Source organism: Monodelphis domestica, chromosome 4 (genome assembly GCF_027887165.1).
Source record: "Monodelphis domestica isolate mMonDom1 chromosome 4, mMonDom1.pri, whole genome shotgun sequence".
NCBI classification, from domain to species: domain Eukaryota; kingdom Metazoa; phylum Chordata; class Mammalia; order Didelphimorphia; family Didelphidae; genus Monodelphis; species Monodelphis domestica.
The window spans coordinates 438030135-438050266 of NC_077230.1; the positions used below are offsets into that span (position 1 = coordinate 438030135).

Consider the following 20132-nt stretch of genomic DNA (forward strand, 5'->3'; position numbering starts at 1 on the left):
GGGCAGGGGCGGGGAAAGGGGGAGCCACAGGAGGTGTGAGGAGGCTGAGGTGGATCTGGGAGAGGCCCTTCAGGCCGCGCCTCTCTTCCTCTCGGCTTCCCTTCTGCGCCGTCCTCCCCTCTTGGTTGCTTGCACAGGCAAAGCCAGCAGTCCAGGAGGTTTCCCCTAATATTTCTTGCTGGTAGCTGTCCCTGGTACGGCCCCCTGTCTCCCCCTGTCTCCCCCGTACCAGCTTTTCCGCACCCTCTGCTCTGGCTCTGGACCCACCCCGGGCCTCATCGTGGGACACCGACTCCTTTCGTGCTGCTAACCTGGACACTTTGGGTGTCTTCCAGGCGCCGGTCTTCCCGGGGCGACTCCAGGCACCGTGTCAGCCAGAGGAAAGGCGCCCGCTCCCATCTTCTACAAGGGCTCTTTCCTTGGGTCGCTTCCCACCCTTCCCTCCCGATTCCTGCCCTCTCATTCTTCTTTATCCCGCCTAAAGCTTGCTTGTGCATAGTTGGTAGTACGTTGTCTCCCCCACTAGACAGACTGTGAGCATCTGAAGGAAGGGCAGGGACTGCCTTGTGCCTAGTATTTGATGCTTGGCACAACAGTAGGCGCTTAATAAATACTTGGACAGGAGGGAGGTGTGTGCTAGACGTGCTGAAATTAGCAACGATGGAGGGGAGGGATGAGGGAGAGTGAGGAGCCCAGGGGAGGGCGGGGCCTCGAGATCGATTTTGGACTCCTATGGCATCACCTTCTACTAGCCGCCCAGATTCCATTTCCCGGCGTTCCGCGAGACGCGCCGACGTCACGGCGGTATGGCTCTGCTCTCCCTGCTCAGGCTCGGCCGATTCTAGGCCTAGGACTGCACTTCCCGGCGTGCCCCAGGGCTAAGACGAAGGACGCGCAGGCGCAAGACTACAGTTTCCGAATTTCCCCAGAGGACAAAGTCACCATCAGAGGAGTCTTTCGGAGGGACTACACTTCCCTGCGTGCTCCGGGGTTGAGGCGCGCAGTACTTGGGCGCGGACTACAATTCCCGGCGGGACCTGCGGCGGGCGGGGCTCGGCGGCAGTGGCGGCGACGCCTTCCCGGCGGCCCCCGCGCCGGGGATCCAGGGATCTGGGGGATCGGGGCGGGTTGGGAGCGGCGGCGGCGGCCGGGGATCCCCGCGCGGGCTCCGCGCTCGGGCCACGCCGCACCGCAATGTCGGGCTCCGTGCCGGAGTCGGCGGCGGGGGCGGGCGCGGCCCGAGAGCGGCGGCAGGAACAGCTGCGGCAGTGGGCGCGGGCGGCGGGGGCCGGGGAGCTGGCTGGCGGCGGCGGGGGCCGGGCTCGGGCCCGCACTGTCCGCTTCGAGCGCGCCGCGGAGTTCCTGGCTGCTTGCGCCGGCGGTGACCTAGAGGAGGCACGGGCTATGGTGCGCGGCGGGCCGGGCCCGGGGCTCCTGGACAGCACTAACGCGGACGGCATCAGCGCGCTGCACCAGGTGCGGGGGGCGGGAGCCCCCTCCCCTGGCGGCCCCGTGTCTGCGGCGGCGCCCCCCACTCCTCCTTCCCTCCCCCCCCCCCCCGCCTCTCTGGGCAGCTCCGCGTTGCCCCCCCCAGATCTCTTCCTCCCCGGGGTCCCGCCTTAGCTCTGATTTAGCAAGCGGGGTCTGAGGGGAGCCCCCTCCCCTGGCGGCCCCGTGTCTGCGGCGGCGCCCCCCACTCCTCCTTCCCTCCCCCCCCCCCCCCGCCTCTCTGGGCAGCTCCGCGTTGCCCCCCCCAGATCTCTTCCTCCCCGGGGTCCCGCCTTAGCTCTGATTTAGCAAGCGGGGTCTGAGGGGTCCTTGAGTGCCTGCTGTGTGCCGGGTGGGCGATGTCTAGAAGTGGGGATCCCAAGGAAGCGGCCCCTGCCTCTCCCCCTCCTTAGCGGGCTTCCTCTGTTCTGGTAGGCCATGTGACCCTAGGCGAGTCATTTCCTCCTCTGTCAGAAGAGGGGATTCCCTGCCTTCCGGGGTGCCCCCGTCCCCAATCCCACCACCTTTGCTTGGGCCTCCTCTGCCTCCGTTGTCAATGGAGGGTTCTGAGTCCGGGGGCGCCAGCCGGCCTCTGTCTCTTCCCCTCTTCCCAGCCCTGCCTTTTCCTCCATTGCAGAGGAAGGACCCCGGCCCGAGACCCCTCCCACCTCAGCGACCCCCCCCCCCCGGTTTCCGTGGCCTCAGGGTTACCCCAGGAGGCCCCTCCTGTTTTGTAGCCCCTGGCCCACCTCTCCCCATGCTCAGCCCAGCCTTCCCTGGGCTCCTCCCCAGGCCTCTTCCTCCAGGGGTTCTTACCCCACTCTTTTCCCCAGACTTCCAGGGACCCTGCAGAGCTGCCCCACCCCGAGACTGCTCCAGGGTCGGCCTCATTCCCTCCTAGAGCCGCAGCCCCTGCAGCACTGCCACTGGGAGCCTCCGGCCTCCCTGGGCATCCCCTTCCCTCAGTGCAAAGAACCCTCGGGATTCTTTTTAGGGTTCCCCGCGGCCTCCAGCTCCCAGCTTCCTCAGAGACCCCAGTGTGGGGCGGGGGTGGGCAGAGACTGAGGCTGCCCAGGCAGGAGCCCTCTCGGTCCCCAGGTCCTTGTAGGGGAGCCCTCTCCGAGACCTCCCTTCTCCCCTCCCCCCGTCGGGTCTCCATGACATCGGGAGGAAACAGACAAGGCCATTCCCAGGCCGGTGGGCCCCGCCCCCCCTCTGGCCGTCAGTTTCCATGACTTCATCCTCCCTCCCGGCCTCGGTGCCTCCTCTGGGCCCTGGTGCTGGGGGGTGGGGGTGGGGAGGGGCTTGCAGCGGGGCTCTCTAACCCCTTCGGGAACAAGGTGCCTGGACTGAGGGGCTATTTTTTAACCCCGGGTCCCCAGGGGAAGGGGGGAGAAGAGCCGGAGTTCTCCCCTCCATCCACCCCTAGGCTTTTTTTTTTTTAACCTCAGGGGCGGGACAGGGGGGAGGGACTCGCCCAGGGTCATCCAGCCTCCTCCTCCTCCTCCCCTCCCCTCCGATGCCAGGCTTGCATCGACGAGAACCCGGAGGTGGTCCGCTTTCTGGTGGAGGAGGGGGCCTCGGTCAACCAGGCGGACAACGAAGGCTGGACCCCCCTGCACGTGGCGGCGTCCTGCGGATACCTGGACATCGCCCAGTAAGGCCTGGCTGGATGGGTGGGCAGGCTGACAGCCAAGCCCCCGGCCCCGCCTCCCTCCCTGGGGCCGGGTTCAGAAGCGCCCACGTGACTATCCCGCCCCGCCCCCTCACTTTCCCCCAGCCAGTTCCTGGGCTCTGCTGCTCCTCCCTCCTCTTTCCCACCCGCCCCGGCCCGCAACTCTTTATAGATGGGGAAACCAAGGCGCACGGAGGGGGTGGGGGCAGCTATGACCAGTGGGGGTGTAACCCTGCCCCCTCCCCCGCAGGTACCTCCTGAGCCACGGGGCGGACATCGCGGCTGTCAACAGCGACGGGGACCTGCCCCTGGACCTGGCCGAGGCTGATGCCATGGAGAGTCTGCTGAGGGCCGAGGTGGCCCGCCGAGGTGGGGGGGGGGCGGGCACGGGGGGGGGGCACGGCCAGCCCCGCCCCTTTCCTTCCCACACCAACGACTCCGCCTCCGCCTCTTCCTCCCCCAGGCGTGGACGTGGAGGCTGCCAAGAGGGCGGAAGAGGAGCTCCTGCTGCGGGACACCCGCTGCTGGCTGAACGGGGGCGCCATGCCCGAGGCCCGCCACCCCCGCACTGGCGCCTCGGCCCTGCACGTGGCCGCTGCCAAGGGCTACATGGAGGTGATGAGGTGCGCCCTGGCCCATTATGTCAACACCGGGCCGGGTGGGGCGGGGCGGGCGCGCGCGGCGGGAGGCCAGCTGGTCTGGGCCCCCGGCCTGACCGGCCATGGCGCTGCCCCGCCGGGCCGCCCCTCACTGCCCCCCTACCCCGCAGGCTGCTCCTCCAGGCGGGCTACGACCCAGAGCTACGGGATGGCGATGGCTGGACTCCTCTGCATGCCGCCGCTCACTGGGGTGTGGAGGACGCCTGCCGCCTGCTGGCCGAGCACGGGGGCGGCATGGACTCCCTGACTCACGCGGTAGGGGCCGGACAGCCCCTGGCCTGCCCATGGGGGTGGGGTGGCCACTCTGCCCTCCACCCGGTGGGGTTCTGGGGCTGGGCCCGGAGGGGGAAGGCCCACGGCTCAGCGCAGCCTCCCTCCTGTCCCTCCAGGGGCAGCGGCCCTGCGACCTGGCAGACGAGGACGTGCTGAGCCTCCTGGAGGAGCTGACCAGGAAGCAGGAAGATGTGAGGCCCCCCAGGAGGGTGGGGGAGGGGGTCCCCATCCCCCGCCCCTCCCCTCACCAGCCCTTCCTCCCCAGCTTCGAAACCAAAAGGAGGCCCAGAACCGAGGGACGGAGCCCAGCTCGGAGCCCCAGCCAGTGGCAGGCAGCAAACACCGGAGGTAGGGCCGGGCCTGGGCCTGGCTCGGTGGGGGGATGGAGGCGGGGCTCCCCGACATCCCTTACCCCAGCCTCGGTGTCCCTCCAGGAGTTCTGTGTGCCGCCTGAGCAGCCGGGAGAAGATCAGCCTCCAGGACCTGTCCAAGGAGAGGAAGCCGGGGGGTGCCGGGGCGCCCCCACTGCGGGACGACGAGGAGAGCGAGGAGGGGCCCCCCGGTGAGGAGGTCCTGGGGCCTGGGAGGGCTGGGGCCCAGGCCTCCGGGAGCCCCACGCTGACCTCTCCCCTCCTCTCCCCCAGAGCCCGGCGCCTTCAACGGACTGGCGACCCCTCAGAGCCCGGAGGCCCCGGGCCCCAAGGTGAGTGTCCTGTGCTGGGGCCCGGAGATGTCCCTGGGGGGCCCTTCAGGGCCCCGCACCACCCCCATCCTCTCTCCCCCAGACCAAGGAGCTCCGCCTGGCCCGGGTGCCCCCAACGCTTTCCCAGAAGACTGGCCTGGCCCCAGACCTGTGAGTGTGGCCCTGGGGGGAGGGGTGGCACCAGGCCTCAGTGTCCCCACGACCCACGTCTCCCTGGGGTGCCCCCACCTGCAGGCCTCGTCACTGTCGTCTCCCCTCCCGAACCCCAGGACCTCGGAGCCCCCTACGCCACTGCCAGCCATGCCAGCTGCCCCGGGGCCAGCCGCTTCTGCCCCCACCGATTCCCGGGACCGCAGGAGGTGAGGGTGCAGGGAGCTGGGCTGCCCCCAGGGAGGGGCCCTGGCCAGAGAGCTGGAGCTGAAGCCCTGCCACTGCCTCTCCCATCTCCCCCCCCAGATCCTACCAGATGCCGGTGAGAGACGAGGAATCCGAGTCTCAGCGCAAGGCCCGGTCTCGCCTCATGCGCCAGTCCCGGAGATCCACCCAGGTGAGGCCCGGCTGCGGGGGAGGGGGCCGGGGCCGTTGTGGGGGGAGCGTGCCCCCACCCGCCCTCACGGCCTGCTCCCTGCTCAGGGGGTGACGCTGACAGACCTGAAGGAGGCTGAGAAGAGCGCCTGCCGAGCCTGGGAGCCTGAGAAGGAGGCGGAGCTCTCCAAGGGCCCGGTGAGCCGGAGGGGGCGGGGCCGGCTGCCTGGAGGGGGCGGGGCGGGGCGGGCGGGCGGGGCGCCTTGCTGACCCCTCCCTCTCCCCAGGACCCTGCACCCAGGCCCCGAGTGCCGGGGCTGGACCACTCTGACGGGCCAGTCCAGAGAGGTAGGTGAGGGCGGGGTGGCCACTGGGTGCGGCACGGCGGGCGGCTGGACACCGAGGCCGCCCGGGTCTGACCCCATCTCGCTTCAGCAGAGGAGCCCGAGGGGGACGGCCTCGGCCGCTCAGCAGCCCGGGACCGGCGGAAAGTCAGGAAGGAGCGGCGGGGGCCGGCGGAGGTGAGGGGGGGCAGGGGGCAGATGGCGCTGGGCTGGGGGCTGGCCAGCTCTGTCTCCCTGTGGGCTGATGCGGTCCGGAGGAGAGCCCCGGCCAGGGCACCCTGCTGTGCGGGAGGGAGGGGGCACTTGGGTCCCCACCCCCATCCTGCTGTGCTTCCAGGGCGAGGAGGCGGAGTCCGGGGACCCCCAGGCCAGTGAGGAGAGCCCGGCCTCCAGGTATATTGCCCGGGCCGGGGAGGGAGGTGGGGTGGGGAGCCCAGCCCCACTGACGGCTCTCTTGGGTTCACAGCCTGGTGGACGGCTCCAAGCGCCCCCGGCCCCCGGCGGACCCCAGAGACCACCCGCCTGACAGCAGCAACTTCCGCAAGGTACGCCCCGCCCCTTCCCAAGGTCCCCTGGGGAGGGGGAGGAGCTCTGTCGAGCCCCGCCCTCTCCGCTCTGCCCTGCAGCTGTACCTGAGCCTGGAGGGGGAGAACGAGCGGCTCAGGGAGAGCCTACAGGAGACCACCTTGCGGCTGGCGCAGCTCAAGGTGGAGCTGGAGAGGGCCACGCAGGTCAGCTACGGGCCGGGGTGGGGGTGGCGGTGGCGGTGGCGGCTCTTCCCCTCCCCCCTCACGGCTCTTCTCCCCCAACAGAAACAGGAGCAGGATGCTGACAGGCCAGCGCTGCTGGAGCTGGAGAGATTTGTGAGTGGGGGATGGGGGCGGGCCCTGGGCCCGTAGCCCCTCCCACTCCGTTTCCTGGTTTAGTAATGGAGGGGGGCTGGAGGTGTCAGTCTCTTGGGCTCCTCTGACTATCCCCCTCCCCCCAGGAACGGCGGGCCCTAGAAAGGAAGGCAGCCCAGCTGGAGGAGGAGCTGAAGGTGAGGAGAGCGGCCCTGGTGGGGGGTGGGGGCTGGGGGGGCCCTGGCCCTCCTTCCTCTCTGTGACCCCCCCTTTCCTCAGGCCCTGTCCGACCTGCGGGCCGACAACCAGCGTCTGAAGGATGAGAACTCGGCCCTGATCCGGGTCATCAGCAAACTCTCCAAGTGACCCCTCCCCCACCCCGGGAGGCGGGGCCTGGCCCTGCCCCCTCCCTCACCCCTATTTATGCAGCTGCTTCTGCCACAGATCATTCCTTTGTGTGAAACTCGGGGACCCCGGAGGGGACGTCTGGGCCCCCATCACCCCCTAACAAAGCCATAATCACCCCCACACTCCCCGGCACCCCTGGGATGGGGGGAGCCGGGCCCAGTGGAGGCCGCGGGGAGAGGGCGGAGCAGGGCCGGCGGGATAGCCGGCTAGAGCCGAGGAGGAGGACTGTATGTCGCTGAGGGCCAGCAGGACGAGTGACTCGGAGGAGAAGCTCCCGGCTGGGAGCCGCCGGGGCTGAAGGCCAAGGACCAGGGGAGCCAGAAGACGCAGACTTTGGGGACCAGGGCGCCTGCCCGAGAGAGACCCTCCCCGCCTCCGCCCCATCACGTGTGATGCCACCCCCTCCTCTCCTCCCCCTCCAGGGAGCAAAGAATGTGCCAATGGCCCGCGGGGCCGTGTATATAGGGGCGTGGGTTTCTGGGGGGCCCACGCCCACTCATGATGTGCAATAGGGGAAGGAGGCTTTTATTTTTGTGGCCGGGGTCGCCCCGCCGCCTGGGTCGGGTGGGGGGAGGGCACCCATGCTGGGAGAAAGTATTTTCCTGAGAGCTGCCGTGGCCACGGGGCACCGCGAATAAAGGTGTGAATTTGCTGCCGGTCTCCGTCTGACTCGAGGTGGGGTTGAGGGGCAAATGGGCTGGCCCTGAAGGAGGGAGGCTGCAAAGCGCCTCTGCCCGCTACCTTGGCGGGGGGAGGGCTGTGAAAATGCCCCCACCTATGCTGGAGGAACTTGGCCTTGGCAGCCGGAGGAAGGAGCCTCCTCTTCATCTCAAATCTGGTCTCAGATGATTCCCAGCTGTGTGACCCTGGCCTAGTCACTTGGCCCTGTTGGCCTTCTTTTCCTTATTGGCGAAGGCAATGGCCAACCCCTCCAGGATCTTTGCCCACCTGGGATCCCAGACCCAGACGCTGAGTGTGAGGGGCTGTGGGCCCTAGGAGAGGAGTCCGGGAGAAGCCAGTGTTCCCTGGGCACCACCGGCCATGTAGAAGGGAGGAGGGTTGGGGGAGATTCACGAATTCCGTTTTGGACTCTGCCTGAGCTGCCTGTGCTGTGGGCCCCGCGCTTGGAGGAGGCGGGTGGGCTGCCTAGGGGTTAGGGCTCGAGAAGGAGAGTTAGGAGTCCCGCTGCCATGTCCAGGGAAGTCATGGCGGGGCCTCGGGACACCCCAGCGTGCGGGGCGGGACGAGGACCACCAGAGGAGCCTCTGGAGGACGGAGAGAGGAGACCCTGCGGGGGCTGGGGAGTCCCGGGGAGAGGGGGAGGAGGGACGAGGTGGCACAGAAACCTGCGGAAGCGAGGGCCACGCAGATGCGGGCACAAGCGCAGTGAATCTGAACCCAGCGCCTGTGGCCTCCGCCGGGCTCCTACGCCTGAAATCTGGGGCTTGGCTCAGCCGGATGCGAGGGGCGCCTGGCCTGAGGGCTCTCCCCTGGGGGAGGTGCTCCCGGTGGTCAGTCACGCTCACACTTTCCGAGCTCGGATGGGGCCCTGGGAAGTAGGCGTCGGAGACCCCGGGCGCGGGGGCGGGCGGGAAGGGGTGCAGAGCGAGGCGGGGATGGAGCCGGAGGCCACAGGCTGGAGACACAACGCCTTTTATTCCCAGTGCCCGACTGGGGGCCGTCCCTGCCCTCAGCCAATGAGGAGCGCGCTGGGCGGAGCCTGCGCGGGAGTAGGGGCGGAGCGAGGCTCCAGGCTCTCGGCTGCTTACCGGGGCCCGCGAGCCCCCGAAGGAGGGAGGTGGGGCTGGGGGCGGCTCACAGCGCGTCCCCGCCCGTCTCCCCCTCCACCTTCCGTTTCTGCTTCTCCATCACCGCCTCCAGCTCCGACAGCTTTTCCGAATCCTGGGCCGAGAAAGGGGCGGCTGAGGAACCCCCGCCTCAAGAGCCCTGGCCCCTCCCCCACCGGGAGACTCCCGAAATCTGGAGCCCCGTGCCCCAGGGGACCCCGGCGTCCCGGCCTCCTGACCTGCTGCAGTGCGCGGTGGCCGGTGACCTGGCTGTAGAGGCGGGCGCCCTCCTCCGGGCTCACGGCCCGCAGCTCGTCCTTCTTCAGGGAGAAGAGCTGGGCGCCGGTGAGGTCCCCCAGGGCGATCACGGTCCTGCCCCAGGGATGAGGCTGGTCAGGGCAGGCCGTCCCCGCCCCCGCGGACCCCGGTGTCCGGAGCTCCCAGCCTCTCCTCCCCGCCGCCCCCCCCCCCCCCGCCCCCAGCCACTCACTCACCCGGGGCTGAAACCCTTGGCCAGCAGCCAGGCACGGACTTCGGGGGCCGGGGAGCCGGGGCTGAGCGGGGGTTCAGGGGGCGCCAGTCGCGCCGTGACGGCCCCGCGACTGGAGCTCCGGGGACTCCGGGGGCCCTGGGCCAGCCGGGCCTGCAGCTCCTCGTTGACGCTCAGCATGTGAGCGAACTTCTCTGCAGGGTGCGGGGCAGAGGAGGGCGGGGCTGGGAGACCCCCAGGGGCCCGGCCCGCAGCCCCCTCCCCCTCCAAGGCGCCCCATCACTCTGGCAGCTTTAGCCTCCAGCTCCCTAATGGAGGGGGGCAGGGTGTGCGTGCAGGGAGGGTGCACAAGGATTATTGCGGCCATTTTACAGAGGAGCAAACTGAGGCCCTTATCCGGGGTCCCTGGATTAGGAGGATTCCAAGCCAAGGCTCTCCATGCCAGGGCTCAGCGCTGGGAGACCTACAGAGAGAGTCCCAGACCCAGAGGCAAAGACCTGACTTGGGCCAGCGATCAGAAGCTGGAAAGGACTGGGACAGGGTCTTTCACACCTCCCTGGGGAAGCACTGCCCCCACCTACCCTTCTCCCCTGCATCCAGGTCCAGGCTGTCTGTGCTGCCCCATCGGGGCCTGGGGGGGGCTGGGGCCAGGGGTGGGGGAGGAGTCCTCTGTTCCTGGAGGGACAAGGAGGTTCAGTGGGGGCCCCTGGGCTCCTGTCCCCCTCCCCCCCCACAGTGCCCTTCTCACCAGCTCCCTGGCAGGGCTGGCCTTTCTGCTGCGGGGTCCTGGGTGCGAGGTGAGAATGTTGTAGGGGACATACCCCTGCTGGCCCTGAGGGTCCTGAACCTTCCACCACTTCCGGGCATCATCTAGCACCTGCAGATTGGGCATGAAGAGGCTCAGTCCTGGCGGAGCCCCTTAGGCTTTCCTCCTTCTCTGAACTCATTTAGGAACTCCTTTTAGGGCCACCTCCTCTGAGAAGCCTTCCCTGAGAGCACCTTCTCTACTCAGCAGAGGGGTCCCTGGTGATCTGCTGAGGACAGCCCCCCCTTGGGCCCTTAATGTCTTATGGGCCCCTGGCCAGGGCACGAAGAGCGCAGGCGGCCAGATGGAGTCCTGGGCACGGACTGAGCAGTGGGGGGCCGGGGGGGGGGCTATTCCCAGCTGGACCTTCCAGGGAGGGAGAGAGGACCAGGAGAAAGGGGAAGACTGCAGGATGCCCAAGGAGCAAGGTCTGGGGCCCAGGAGCCTCCCCCATTCCCCATCCTCCACGCCTCAGATTTTGGTCACCTCCAGCAGGTCCCCTCGATGGACTGAGAGCTCACTGCCATTCCGGGCCTGGAAATCGTAGTTACAGAGAACCCACTTCCCAGGAACCCTGGGCTCCGGCCCCGGCCCCGGCTCCAGCTCCGAGTCTGGTTCTGTATGACTGAGAGGGGTTTGGGGGAAGGGGTCAGGGGGAGGCTGCTGCCCCAAAGGGACAGGGGGCCCGAGTGGTGTGTGGGGGGAAGGGGCAGGAGAGGGAAAGCCAGGCTGACAGCGACCCCCCCCCCACAAGGGGAGAGACAGAGACAAGGAGGAGAAAGGAGGAGAGAAAGAAAAGGAGAGACAGAGAGAAAAGAGAAAAGGAAAGGAAGAGAGAGGAGGGAGGAAAGAGAGAAAAGGAGAGACAGAGAGAGAAGGGAGGAGAGAGAGAAAAGGAGAGACAGAGAGAGAAAAGAGAAAAGGAAAGGAAAAGAGAGAAGGGAGGAGAGAGAGAAAAGGAAAGGAAGAGTGAGAAGGGAGGAGAGAAAGAAAAGGAGAGACAGAGAGAAAAGAGAAAAGGAAAGGAAAAGAGAGAAGGGAGGAGAGAGAGAAAAGGAAAGGAAGACCAAGAAGGGAGGAGAGAAAGAAAAGGAGAGACAGAGAGAAAAGAGAAAAGGAAAGGAAAAGAGAGAAGGGAGGAGAGAGAGAAAAGGAAAGGAAGACCGAGAAGGGAGGAGAGAAAGAAAAGGAGAGACAGAGAGAAAAGAGAAAAGGAAAGGAAGAGAGAGGAGGGAGGAGAGAGAAAAGGAAAGGAAGAGAGAGAAGGGAGGAGAGAGAGAAAAGAGAAAAGGAAAGGAAGAGAGAGGAGGGAAGAGAGAAAGAAAAGGAGAAAGAAGGCAGAGAAATGGAGAGGGAGGAAGAGAAAGGAGCCAGAGCCAGAGGAGGAAGCTGGGTGGGTCTGTATTCCCAAGGTCTGGGGGGATGGGGGAAGGTGGAGGGCCTAGGGTCCACCCAATCCTACCTGTGCAAGGGAGGGGATCTTCAGGGCCTCTGCCCCTCCCTGTTCGGGGCTGACAGCTCCGGGGTCCAGTCCCTGCAGAGCCCCCTTTCTGCCCCTCCATTGCTTAGTTGTCCCCCATCTTTGATGTCCTTGTTTCCCTTGCCCCAGAAGCCCCCTCAGGAGCCCAGAGAAATGGGCCCCCTCATCCTGGCCTCTTGACTTTCGCTCCCACTGTGCTTCCTCAGTGACCCAGCCTTCTCCCTGGCAGCCTGGCATCCCTGGTGCCCTCTCTCGCCCTCTCTTCCCTTTCTGTGTGCCCCTCTCCCAGTCCCTGTGTATGTGTGTGTGTTGTGTCTCTCTGTGAGTCGGGCTCTGACAGCCTGTGTTTACTTCTGTCCCTGCCACCCAATCCAGCTGTGCCCATGTGCCCGCTGTCCATTGCCCCCCTGCCTCCTGTGCCTGTGCCCTTCCCACCCCCCCAGCCTATCCCCTCTCCCCGGCCCCTCACCACCTCACCCACCTGCACCCCCCAGAGACAGAGAGACAGAGAGAGACAGAGACGGCTGTTTAGGGCCTTTGGGGTGCCTCTCCCCATCCCAGAGCCCACCCCTGGGGGCCTCCTCCCCAGCCCCAGCCAGGCTCTGTCCTCACACTCACCCATTGACCTCAATCTGTGGGGCCGATTGCTGGGAGGGAGGGAAGAGAAGGGTGATGGGGGGGCAATCGAGGCTCCTCCTCAGCCCTCCCTACTGGGGGCCTCCCCAGAACCCTTTGGAGGAGCCCAGAATGTGGGAGCCCCAGGCCGAGCTCTCTCACGACTCCAAGAGGATGGGGGGCACTCACCTGCCACCGACGCCTCTCATGTCGGTGTTGCCCCTCCACAGGATCCTCCCAGGCCTGGCCCCCAGGGCTGGTGGGGGCCGGTTCCCAGCCACTGTAAAAGACTGGGGAGTAGGGGGTGCCTTCCTCAGGGGGAAGCTCTAGCCTGTGGAGCAGAGAGAAGAGGTCGGAGGGTCCCATGAGCCACTGAAGCACTGCCTGCCTCAGTTTCCTCACCTGTAAAATGGGTGTCATGAACATGGCTTCCCTCCCAGGGTGGTGGTCAGGTCCAAATGAGATATTACTGAAGCCCTGGGGGAGCTACAAGGCTGGCTGGGACTAGTGAAGGGCCTCCCACCCAGCACCCTGGTACCTGGCCTTGGTCCAAGCGTCTCCCAGAGAAGTCCAGAGCTCGGCCTCTCGGGCAGTCAAGGTCTCTTTGAGCAGGGCTACAGCCTCCGCAGTCAGGTGAGGCTGCTGCACGGCCTGGGCAAAGCTGGGGCCACCAGACGTGTCCACCACCTGGCACGGGATCAGGGGGGTGGGTTGGCCTGTTGGCGTCCCTTCCAGAAGCCCCCCCCCCAGGGCAGGGTCCCTCACCATCTGCAGGGGGCCGAGCAGGAAGTGCAGCAGCTCGGGTGCTGAGGGATCCGTGATGTTGGAGCGCAGGCGGGCCTGGGGGGCAGAGGAGGTTCTGGTCAGCCGCCCTCCCTTTGGGCACTGTGCCCGCCCCAGAGTGCCCACCAGCTTACCAGCAGGCTGAAGGAGTACTTGATCTTCTGCAGGATGTCTGTGTACTCTTCCTCCGTGGGGGGCTTTGCCCGAAGGGTCAGGAGGCCCTCTGGGGGAGAGATGGGGGGCCCGGCAGGGACAGGAGGGGGACAGCCTTAGAGGGGCAGAAAAGGCCCCTTTCTGGACCTCAGTTTCCCCATCTGTGAATGTAAACTCAAAGCCACCCTGCCCAGGTGGGCTCAGGAGGCCTATACATGGTGAGAGATGTGGCCCCTGATCAGAGACTTTCAGGAGAGGAGAGGAAGGAGAAAGGGGGAGGGAGAGAGAGGGAGGGGAAGGGGGAGGGAAAGAGGGAGAGTGGAAGGGGGAAGGAGGGAGGAGGAGGGAAGGAGGGAGAGACAGAGAGGGAAAGGGGGGAGGCAGGGAGAGAGATGGAGAAAGGAAGGGTGAGGGAGGGAGGGAAAGGGTGGAGAGAGGGAAATAGAGAGGGAGGAGGGAGGGAGAGGGGAAGGGGAAGAGGGAGGGAAGGGGAGACAGAAGGAAAGGAAGGAGGGAGAGAGAGAGGGAGAGAGGGAAAGGGTAGAGAGAGGGAAAAAGGGAGGAGGGAAGGAGAGAGGGAGGGAGAGGGGGAGGGAGGAAGTGAGGGAAAGGGTAGAGAGAGGGAGAGGGGAAGGAGAGACAGAGAGGGAAAGGGAGGAGGGAGAGAGAGGGAGGGAGAGAGGGAGGGAGGAGAAGGGAAGGGAGAAAGGGAGGGAGGGGAAGGGGGAGGGAAGGGAAGGAGAGAGGGGAAAGGGAAGGAGGGAGAGAGGCAGGAGGAGGGAGGGAGAGAGAGGGAAAGGGGGAGGGAGAGAGAGGGAAAGGGGGAGGGAGGGAGAGAGAGGGAGAGAGAGGGAGAGGGGAAGGAGAGACAGAGAGGGAAAGGGAGGAGGGAGAGAGAGGGAGGGAGGGAGGAAAGGGTAGAGAGAGGGAGAGAGGGAGGAGGGAAGGAGAGAGGGAGGGAGAAAGGGAGGGAGGGGAAGGGGGAGGGAAGGAGAGAGAGGAAGGGGAAGGAGGGAGAGAGGCAGGAGGAGGGAGGGAGAGAGAGGGAAAGGGAGGAGGGAGAGAGAGGGAGGGAGGAAAGGGTAGAGAGAGGGAGAGAGGGAGGAGGGAAGGAGAGAGGGAGGGAGAGAGGGAGGGAGGAGAAGGGGAGGGAGAAAGGGAGGGAGGGGAAGGGGGAGGGAAGGGAAGGGAAGGAGAGAGGGGAAGGGGAAGGAGGGAGAGAGGGAAAGGGGGAGGGAGAGAGAGGGAAAGGGGGAGGGAGGGAGAGAGAGGGAGAGGGGAAAGGGGGGAGGGAGGGAAGGGAAGGAGGAGGGAAGGAGAGAGAGAGGGAAAGGGAGGAGGGAGAGAGAGGGAGGGAAAGGGGGAAAGGGAGAGACAAAGAGGGAGAGAGACAGACAGAGGGAGGGGGGAAAGAAGTGGGTGGAGCCTTTGAATAGCTAAGGGGGGCGGGTTGGCCAGGCCAGCATCCCACATGCCTGGCCCCAGCACAGCCCCCTTCTTTGGGACCCCAAAACGGGCCGGGGGAGTCCCTGACTCGGGGTGACTGCACAGTCCCACCCCAGGGATGGCACTAGCCTTTGGGGGTGCCCAGGGGCGGTCTCACACGAAAATGGGGGAAAGGCCTTGAAGGGGTCGGGGCTGCCCTCACTCACCGCCTGGCGCTCTCCGCCGGGCCCTTCGGCCCCGCTCCCGGTGCTCCAGGACGCGGGTGGCCTCCGCGGACTTCTGCAGCTTGGCCACAAAGCTCTCCACATCGTCCAGGATGTGGTTCAGGATGCCCTGAGAGCCCCAGGGAGAGGGTGAGTCTCGGGGCCTCCCCGCCACCCCGCAGCCCCCAGCGCCCTCTTCTCCCGGAGCTGCTGGCTCACCACGTTCCGCTCGGCCTCCAGGCTGGCCAGGTCCGGGGCGGGCGTCTGGGTCACTGGGGAGGGAGGGAGGCCTTGGAGCCGGGAGCCTGGAGCTCGCCAGGGTACCCTCCTTCCCGCCCTCGGGGACACCCAGGCACGGGCGCCTCCCTTCCTAAGCCTCTTGGGCACCTTTGGGTGTCTCCCTGGTCAGTCGGTCCTGCCCCCCCCCCAGGAGCCGGGTAGGAGAGGGCTCCCTGCGGGAAGGGGGTGCGCCCTCCCCTCGTCCTTCCGACGGTGCCCCAGCCTTCACCTCCGTCCTCCTCCTCAGGGACGGCTGCCTCTTCTTGGCCCCTGGGCCCCAGCAGCCGCTCGCGGGGGGCGATGGCCACTCGGGTGGAAGGCCGGCGCTGGAAGGGGGGGTCCGCGGGCCCTGGGCTGGGCGTGCGCTTCAGCTCCTCCTGGGTGGCCCTGAGGGACAGCGGCGGCCGGTCAGTGAGGCTCCAGGCCTCAGAGTGCCTCCCCAGCCCCAGCCCGCCCCCCCCCCCCCAGCACCTCAGGGCAGCCGCCCGCCGATCTCCGCTGCCAGATCGATGGGCCTGCAGGGCTCCGTGAACGTCCTCGCGGATCAGCTCCGCCTGCCGAGGGAAGGCAGCTTGGGGGCGCCCCCCCCCCCGCCCAGTCCCCCCATTTCCCGCTTCCTTCTGGGACGGCCTGCCGGGTCCCGCTCCAGCCAGCTCCAAGGGCAGGGCCCCTCCCTCGCCTCCTCTGGCCGCCCCGCTCTCTGGACCCTTCCCCGCCCCCCCCATCTCCCCTCTCCCGCCGGCCCGCTTGGATCTCCCCTAGACTCGGGGCCTACCCCGACCCGCAGGCCCTGGAAGTAGTGGACGTCGGGCTGGGGCCGGTCCGGCTCCTGGCACACCAGGAGGAGGAGGGAGCGCGTCTGGCCGGGGGGCCGCACGGCCTCGCAGCGCACGATGGAGTTGAGGCCGTAGGACTCCAGCTCCTCCTGGGGGAGGGGAGGCAGGCAGGCGCGGCTGCTGAGTGGAGGGGCCCCGGCAGCCCGGGGGACGTCCCGCCGCTCCCGGCCGCCCCGCCCAGCTCCTGACCTTGGAATCCCCGTCCAGCAGCTTGACGTGGCCGGCCGACACCTGCAGCAGCATCTCCTGGGCCCAGATGCGAGCCTGGGCGTCCATGGCCGCGAGCTTCCTGGAGGCGTCCTCCACGGTGTGCACTCCGTCCTCCTCGCCCAGGCAGAAGGTGACCAGGTGCTGGGCGGAGAGGCCGTAAGGCCGGGGGTCGGCGCCCCCTCCCCTCCCCCCCCGCCCCGCCCCGCCCCGCACTCACATTGACGGCGTACTGGGACACGTCGGCCATGACCACGGTGGAGTACCTCTTCCTCTGCTCTGCGGCCGGAAAGAGGGACACTGAGGAAGAGCCGCCCCCACAGGGGCCCGAGCCCCGGGGGAGGGGGAGGGGCCCGCACTCACCATAGATGGACTTGGCGCTGGGCTTGGGGGCCGCCGAGGGCCTGCGGAGAAGGGCCAGAGGGTCAGTGGGCGAAGCCCGCCAGCCGCCCCCAACCCGCAGCGGAGCCGGCCCGGCCCCCACTCACCTTGCTGGGCCGCTCATCTCGCCAGCAATCCCGCCGCCGGCTCCCGGCAGTCCCTGGGGAGGGGAGACGCCTTAGGGGGGAGCCCTCTGGGGGGCAGCTGGGGGCCGGGATCCTCCCGCCTGGGCAGAAGCAGCCCGTCCAGGAGCAGGAGGCGCCCGCCGAGAGAGAACCCAGGAGCCCCACCTCCCCCCACATACCTAAGCCTTCACCTGGCGGGGTGTGGCCCCGGGAGGAGGAGCCCGAGTTCAGGATCCCGGGTCCCGGAGGAAGGCTGGGCGAGCAGGACGCCCGGGTCCCGGAGGAGGGGCTGGACGAGCAGGACGCCCGGGTCCCGGAGGAGGGGGCTGGACGAGCAGGACGCCCGGGTCCCGGAGGGGCTGGACGAGCAGGACGCCCGGGTCCCGGAGGAGGGGCTGGACGAGCAGGACGCCCGGGTCCCGGAGGAAGGCTGGGCGAGCAGGACTCCTGGGTCCCCAGAGGAGGGGCTGGACGAGCAGGGCTCCTGGGTCCCCGGAGGAAGGCTGGGCGAACAGGACTCCTGGGTCCCCAGAGGAGGGGCTGGATGAGCAGGGCTCCTGGGTCCCCGGAGGAAGGATGGACGAGCAGGACGCCTGGGTCCCGGAGGAAGGCTGGATGAGCAGGACGCCTGGGTCCCCGGGGGAGGGGTGGAGGAGCAGGACGCCCGGGTCCCCGGAGGAGGGGCTGGACGAGCAGGACGCCCGGGTCCCCGGAGGGGCTGGACGAGCAGGACGCCTGGGTCCCCGGAGGAGGGGCTGGACGAGCAGGACTCCTGGGTCCCCGGAGGAGGGGCTGGACGAGCAGGACTCCTGGGTCCCCGGAGGAGGGGCTGGACGAGTAGGGCGCCCGGGTCCCTGCACGGAGGAGCTCCAATGGTTCGGGCCAGACGCCGAGGTCCTTGGGAATGGCGGAAGGGAGGGCCACCCCGGGCCCCAAAGCCTGTGGTTGGCCCTGGGTGTGACCGAAACCCAGCGTTCCCTCCCTCCGCCAGTCACTGTTTCCTCCTCCTCCTCCTCCTCCCTGCCAGGCACACCCCGCCTCTCAAGAGCAGGTAGCTGAGGGGGGAGCGCTGGGGTCCCCGAGGCCCGTTAGGGCCTGGGGGAGCTGCCTGCGGGCACCGTGAGCCAGGGCCAGCTTTGGCACCTCTTGTTCCCTTGTCTGGGCAGAGGGCACAAGCCCAGCCTCTGTGCCCCCTCCGGATGTCTGGTGTGAGGACATGGGCGGGAGCATTGTTTTACAGAGGGGGAAACTGAGGTCCCGAGAGGGGAGGAGACTTCTGTGGGCTGCCTCTCCCCTACTCGAGAATCTTTCAGAGCTCTGCCTGTCTCCTGCTGTGGGGCCTCGGGCCTGTTCCTTTCCTCCTCTAGTCCTCAACAGTTCGGCCAGCAGGGAGGACTGGCCTTCCCTGTGCCAGGCTCCGTGCTGGGTGCCCCGGCACAGCTCCTGCCCTTTCTTCCACAGGAGGGGCGGCAGTGGGGCAAGAGTGACCCAGAGAAGGAAAGTGGACCACAGGCCCAGGGGAGGGCTGGGGCATTTCAGGGGGCCAAGGTGACAGGGATGGCACCTCAGGGAGGGGGCACAGCCTGGGTAGAGGCACCAAGGAGGGAGAGGGGAAGTACTTGAGGGACAGCCCGCCTGCCAGGTTGGCTGGAAACGATGGGAAGACAAGTGGGAAGCAGAGGAACGATTGTGTGCAGGAGGGCTCTGTGGGCCTTGGGAGCATTAGGAGGTGCTGTAAGCACTGGGCTGACCCCCACCCCCAATACCCACGGCTCAGAGTTGGTCCTGGGCCCTTCCACTCACTCAGGCGTCCCACAGCCCCCCTCTCTCCTCTCTCCAAGGGCCAGGACCATCTCTCTCTGATGGTTGGCCCCCCAAGCTCTGCATCGGGCCATCCAGCATGCCCATCCCTCCTTCCTGGCCTCTGGGAGGGTGCCCTGGGGCTGGCTCTGCCACGTCTCTCACTGCTGTCAGGGGGCACAGGCGCCCCATGGCTCACCCTGCCTCCCTCCATTCTTGGGGGCACAGACACCTCACAGCTCACATGGGTTCACCCTATGTCCCCCTCCATTCTTGGGGGCACAGACACCTCACAGCTCATACGGGCTCACCCTGCCCCCTCCATTCTTGGGGGACAGACACCTCACAGCTCATATGGGCTCACCCTGCCCCCCTCCATTCTTGGGGGGCACAGACACCCCACAGCTCACATGGGTTCACCCTATGTCCCCCTCCATTCTTGGGGGCACAGACACCTCACAGCTCATATGGGCTCACCCTGCCCCCCTCCATTCTTGGGGGGCAGACACCCCACAGCTCATATGGGCTCACCCTGCCCCCTCCATTCTTGGGGGACAGACACCTCACAGCTCATATGGGCTCATCCTGCCCCCTCCATTCTTGGGGGCACAGACCTCCTTCCAGCCTTATGGCTCCCACGGGCTCACCCTATGTACCCTTCCATTCTTGGGGGGCACAGATGCTCACCCTGCCCCCTCCATTCTTGGGGGGCACAGACACCTCACAGCTCATACGGGCTCACCCTGCCCCCCTCCATTCTTGGGGGGCACAGACACCCCACAGCTCACATGGGTTCACCCTATGTCCCCCTCCATTCTTGGGGCACAGACACCCCACTGCCCCCCTCCATTCTTGGGGGCACAGACACCCACAGCTCATATGGGCTCACCCTGCCTCCCTCCATTCTTGGGGGGCAGACACCCCACAGATCATACGGGCTCACCCTGCCCCCTCCATTCTTGGGGGCACAGACACCCCACAGCTCACACGGGCTCACCCTGCCTCCCTCCATTCTTGGGGGCACAGACACCCACAGCTCACACGGGCTCACCCTGCCCCCCTCCATTCTTGGGGGCACAGACACCCACAGCTCACACGGGCTCACCCTGCCCCCTCCATTCTTGGGGGCACAGACACCCCACAGCTCACATGGGTTCACCCTGCCCCCCTCCATTCTTGGGGGACAGACACCTCACAGCTCATACGGGCTCACCCTGCCTCCCTCCATTCTTGGGGGCACAGACACCCCACAGCTCACATGGGCTCACCCTATGTCCCCCTCCATTCTTGGGGGCACAGACACCCCACAGCTCATACGGGCTCACCCTGCCTCCCTCCATTCTTGGGGGCACAGACACCCCACAGCTCATACGGGCTCACCCTGCCTCCCTCCATTCTTGGGGGCACAGACACCTCACAGCTCACACGGGCTCACCCTGCCCCCCCATCCCCAAGGCCACCACCTCAACCGCGGCCTCCTCACTACTGGACTTTGTGTTTTCTCTTCTCCCGTTCAAGAACCTTTGATGGCTCTCTCGCCTTTGGACAAGCCCCCAGTGCCTCCGCTGGGCACACGGGCTTCCCAGGGGCAGCTGCCCCGCCTCCCTCCTGCTCTGGCCGGGCGCCCCCTCCCAGAGGTCTTCGAGGGCCCTCCTCCGTCCCCGGGGGAAGCCGAGGCGGGGCGGGGAAGGCCAGGCTCAGGGTGGAGATCAGAGGAACCGGCCGGGCCGGCTCAGGAGAGGCCGTGGGCAGGGACTGCCAAGGTCTGCCCTGTTTGTTCACAGGGAGGGAGCCGGGGCGGCAGCAAGGGCAGGGCTGGCCCAGA

General features: G+C 67.3%; 2 protein-coding genes across 4 annotated transcripts; one reads left to right on the forward strand and one right to left on the reverse strand.

Annotated features, from left to right (window-relative positions):
- The first annotated feature begins 1119 nt into the window (after positions 1-1119).
- On the forward strand, positions 1120-7569 carry PPP1R12C (protein phosphatase 1 regulatory subunit 12C). Of its 2 annotated transcripts, none has more exons than XM_056796610.1 (21): positions 1120-1476; positions 3015-3145; positions 3414-3532; positions 3627-3786; positions 3933-4077; positions 4212-4286; positions 4361-4443; positions 4530-4657; positions 4740-4798; positions 4881-4948; positions 5068-5157; positions 5255-5345; positions 5432-5521; positions 5611-5671; positions 5759-5844; positions 6005-6060; positions 6134-6212; positions 6294-6398; positions 6480-6530; positions 6656-6706; positions 6789-7569. In XM_056796610.1, the coding sequence occupies exons 1-21, from the start codon at positions 1195-1197 to the stop codon at positions 6873-6875; spliced, it is 2097 nt and encodes a 698-aa protein (XP_056652588.1). In that variant the 5' UTR covers positions 1120-1194; the 3' UTR covers positions 6876-7569. The 2 variants fall into 2 exon arrangements, with proteins under 2 accessions (XP_056652588.1, XP_056652589.1); XM_056796611.1 differs by having other exon boundaries at positions 1121-1476; positions 5762-5844.
- A 988-nt stretch (positions 7570-8557) lies between these two features.
- On the reverse strand, positions 8558-17422 carry EPS8L1 (EPS8 like 1). 2 transcript variants are annotated; one of them, XM_056796617.1, is made up of 21 exons: positions 16687-17422; positions 16490-16542; positions 16365-16405; positions 16222-16280; positions 15984-16145; positions 15734-15883; positions 15430-15512; positions 15188-15345; positions 14899-14951; positions 14683-14809; positions 13012-13100; positions 12860-12934; positions 12633-12781; positions 12284-12425; positions 12098-12126; positions 10486-10624; positions 9943-10071; positions 9776-9869; positions 9199-9388; positions 8944-9076; positions 8558-8819 (listed from the first exon to the last, which is right to left on the reverse strand). In XM_056796617.1, the coding sequence occupies exons 2-21, from the start codon at positions 16504-16506 to the stop codon at positions 8733-8735; spliced, it is 2106 nt and encodes a 701-aa protein (XP_056652595.1). In that variant the 5' UTR covers positions 16507-16542; positions 16687-17422; the 3' UTR covers positions 8558-8732. The 2 variants fall into 2 exon arrangements, with proteins under 2 accessions (XP_056652595.1, XP_056652596.1); XM_056796618.1 differs by having other exon boundaries at positions 16699-16813.
- Between the last annotated feature and the right edge of the window lie 2710 nt (positions 17423-20132).